Genomic DNA, 3,956 nt, shown 5'->3' with positions numbered 1-3,956 from the left:
GAGGGGGATGTGATTCCCCAATAAGGGGGAAGATTTTCCTGACGAGAGCAAAGGGCGTGGTCAAGCATCGCATACAAATATTTCTAAAGTAGTCCAGGGGGGCGAAGGCCCAGAAAATTGGACAAATTTAGGGGTTTCTAAGTCTTACTTAATGGATTTTAGGGCCCAATAATAATATGTACAAAATACATATAATTTTCCTCCCTGACGAATTGTGGTTTTCTCCATGACTTGACAGGGCAGGCCCGTAGGCAGGGGGTGCAGAGGGTGCGGACGCACCCCCAAATTCCAAAAGGTCCACTTTTTAAACCTATGATTTCACAAAATCGTTCCTAATTATTACAAAATGCAGCTATAGCATGCATTGCATTATATATTTGCCAGCTTATCTGACCATTGATTTTTAATATTGTGGTATGAAATTTGTTAGAAATTGATTGTCTCCGGTGATTGCAGATTGATTTATATAATATGAAGAATGTTATCTATAGGCCTGCAGATGTCCAGGACATAATAACATTACTTTTTCAGGTCCCAAAAACACCCAAATTAATGAAAATTTAAATGAAATATTCATGAATGTGTTTGAGAAATCTATTATGTAAGACCCTCAAAATGCTACTTTGTCGATTTTCTCACAAACCCCCTCCAGGCCTCTGCCCCTGGACCACCAAATTTCACAAAGTCCACTTTTTAAAACCTATTATTTCACTAAAATTGTTCCTAATTATTGTGAAATGCTATAGTATGCATTACATTTTTTTGCCAACTCTTCTACCCATTGATTTTTAATAATGCGCTACGAAATCTGTTGGAAATTATCAGCTACAGTGATTGTAGGCCTACAGATGTAAAGGACATGAAAATTTTTTAATTTCACAGTGGTGGATTCAAGGGGGGGAAGCCCCCTAAAATTATAAAAGAAATGGAGAAAAATGAAAAATCATAATCAAGTTCCGGCCACTTTGAGGTGCCATAATCATAAATTTTCTTACCTCAGCCCCAACCATGGTGGGGCTGAGGTGGTATTAACCATCTGTCTATGCAGGTTTCTCCCTTAACCCTACCCTCTATATCTCCTGCTTTACTGTAGGTCCCCAAGCAATACTCAAATGAATGAAAATTTAAATAGGATATTACAAATTATGGATTTTAGAAATCCATTAAAAAAGGCCCTCAAAATGCTAATTTCTCAGAGCTTCCAGAAGATTCGCCCCACCCTCGCGTGGATCCCTAGGTAGTCGCCCATCGGAGGGTCCACTTCGGTTGCTAGACGCACCTCCCCATTATACTTGACATGGGTGTTTGAATGAATGGTTGCGTGACTGAATAGCAGCAACAAAAAAGCAGAAAATAAAGGGATAGGCCCTACAATAATGTATAACAAACATAATTAATACCTGGTTTATTTTCTGCTTTGAACAACCAACTTCCATTGATTTCAGTGAAAAAGAAAAACCTATCATCATTTGGTTCCAGTTTAATTAACTTATCATCCAAGTCAGCAATTTGATCCTGAAATTATTAAATTAGTGAAAATATTAGTTATTAACATTAAATTACATTACTTCTATCAAGCAATGGGATTTGTTTATGTGTATGTACATTTAAAAAAAATAATAATATTTCCATTTTTCATGGCACCGGTAGGTGCTCAAACTGGTCAAAAATAAAATTTTGCTTTAATTCTGAATCACCATTATTGGCGGTCAGAGGTATCAAACAATTTTCGTCTTAAATAGAAATGTATTTTTTTTTCAGAGAATTGATTAAATGAGAAAAGACAAGTAATGTCAAATAGGAAGAAAATTGTTTGTTACTTTACCGTAAACTGTATATTATATTCGTCATTTTGATTGGATGTGATACAGAGTCCCGTCCTCTTATGCACTATTGCACATACTTGTTTGCTTTGGTGATTGAGAAAAAAGTTGACAATAAACACCCCTAGCAAAATATTAAATAAAAATACTATTATTATAAAAATGATGATGTGTGAAAACTAAATTTATGATGTTAATAATAACAATGTTTGAATGATAATTAATAATATAAAAATTGTTTTTTAACATCAACTACAGGTAGTTAGATAAAAATTTGTATTGAATACAAGTTAATGATTTATAATGAAAAAATTAATAATAATAATTATTATTATTATTATTATTTAATAAAATCAAATTAATAATAATTTATAACAATTTATGAGCCTTAGCTAAACAACTGTAAATGAAAATCAGAATAAAAAGTGACTTCAAACAACACTTAAAATTTTACACATGTTTTTAAATACAAATGATGTAGACATAAATAGTTCTTAATTATGCAGTAATGGCTATTGTTACACCAGTATATATTGATTGTGGATCTCTGTGCATTTCACTTTTGTCCTTGTCCTTGAGCAAGCTTCTCTCCACCCATGAGTTTAAATGGGTATCTGGTGGGGTTGCCCCTGCACTGATTACAGGCAGCAACACTTAGCATGTGGACGCAATGACCAGGGAAAAGAATGGCGCTTTATAACTGCAAGGAAGAGATGCATTATAAATGCCTATACCAGTACCAGTATCCGATTTAAGACTGGTGTAGCAATAGCTTAAGTATAGTATGAACTGTAACTAACCATTTTGTCCTTCTACTCTTTTTTCGGCAGACAATTTACTGTTATTCACCTGCAAATACTCTGCTTTAGGTCCTGGCCGATAGATCATCAAATTAGACGTGGTTCCTTTCAATAGATGAGAGACCGACATATTTCCTTGCTGTTATTATTGAAAAAACATATTTACAAATATATTATTATGCAAGTCTAATCAATAATAATGATTTAATATATAAATTGAATTTATAATGTTATTGTTAAGGCAAGAAAAGATTTCTCACCAGTTTTGGGAGGTATATTATTAACAGTGACGGATTAAGTGAGGAGGGGGTGGGGTGGGGTGACGGCTGGCTCACACTGCCACCAAAATAAATTTTTCCCGAATTTCAATTATGAGAAAAGAGGGGAAAAAAGAAAATCATATTCAAATATAAGCCTGAGAGTCACATTTCCAGCCATCTAGAGGTGCCATAATCATAAACTTTCCTTGCCTCGCAACCACAACCCATGGTGGTGAAGATCCTCCATCTGTGAAAGTCCCTTCCTCCTGCGCTCATTTCATTTCAAATTACTGGATCCGCCTGCACTGATTATTAAATATTTAGACAGGTGCAATTCATGGACCTCGGGTATATAGCTGAGTGAGGTCGAATGTTCTCCAACGGTTAGGGTGCATACCCTCAGTCCATGGAACGCACCTGATCCATTATTTAGTTAGATACCTCCATCGTTAGATATTATTATTATTAGTAGTTTTTACCACTCTCTGTGGTCCCGGCCTACTGTATAATTTGGAGGTTCGCCCTTCTGCCTGCAACAACAGAATGGATGGTGGTAGTGTTTGGTATAAACTATGATGTCCGAACTGTTTTACTTACGTTATTGTTTGCTTAGTCAACACCAATGCAATATACTTAGGCCTATAATGGAGGATTACCAGGCCGTTGCCTAAATTTGAATGTCTGGCATAATCAAGGAACTTTATATATAGGTATATATATAACCACAACACGGTACTACGCCCACCACTGGGATTTCTTCGCCCATTCATTTTTATGATTGGATCATAGTTATTTTTAGATTTAGAACAACGCCCTCAAGCATTACTTACATTACTATAGAACAGGAATAAGTAAAAATAAAAGATATTAATTATATACATACATGAGCTTATTACTAGTGATTAGATAATATTTTTAACATAGACATAGGTTAATTTTCTTTGAGCTAGGGGAGTAAAATGATGACCATTTTGAGCAGGATATTTGATGTTGTGTGTGTTTTATCTTCTAGGTTCTTTTGAGAGACTCGACTGACAACACGTTTACGCAAACGCAAAGAGGCTTTTTCTCAT

The 3,956-nt window shown here is 35.0% G+C and overlaps 1 protein-coding gene across 1 annotated transcript in view; it reads right to left on the bottom strand.

Annotated features, from left to right (window-relative positions):
* The window catches only part of LOC117100764, a 7,098-nt gene extending 3,445 nt beyond the window's left edge, over positions 1–3,653 (bottom strand). Inside the window, exons 1-4 of the mRNA XM_033240578.1 lie at positions 3,481–3,653; positions 2,624–2,762; positions 1,826–1,947; positions 1,401–1,515 (exon numbers count right to left, since the gene is read on the bottom strand). Coding sequence (XP_033096469.1) covers positions 1,401–1,515; positions 1,826–1,947; positions 2,624–2,753 — 367 coding nt within the window. The 5' untranslated portion in view covers positions 2,754–2,762; positions 3,481–3,653. The remainder of the gene's footprint in view (positions 1–1,400; positions 1,516–1,825; positions 1,948–2,623; positions 2,763–3,480) is intronic.
* Between the last annotated feature and the right edge of the window lie 303 nt (positions 3,654–3,956).

The sequence above is a fragment of the Anneissia japonica genome, unplaced genomic scaffold, assembly GCF_011630105.1.
Source record: "Anneissia japonica isolate Jap-2015-1 unplaced genomic scaffold, ASM1163010v1 scaffold18_len179048_cov169, whole genome shotgun sequence".
NCBI classification, from domain to species: domain Eukaryota; kingdom Metazoa; phylum Echinodermata; class Crinoidea; order Comatulida; family Comatulidae; genus Anneissia; species Anneissia japonica.
Note: the sequence above shows the minus strand (reverse complement) of the source record. Positions and strands in the feature narration are given on the sequence as shown.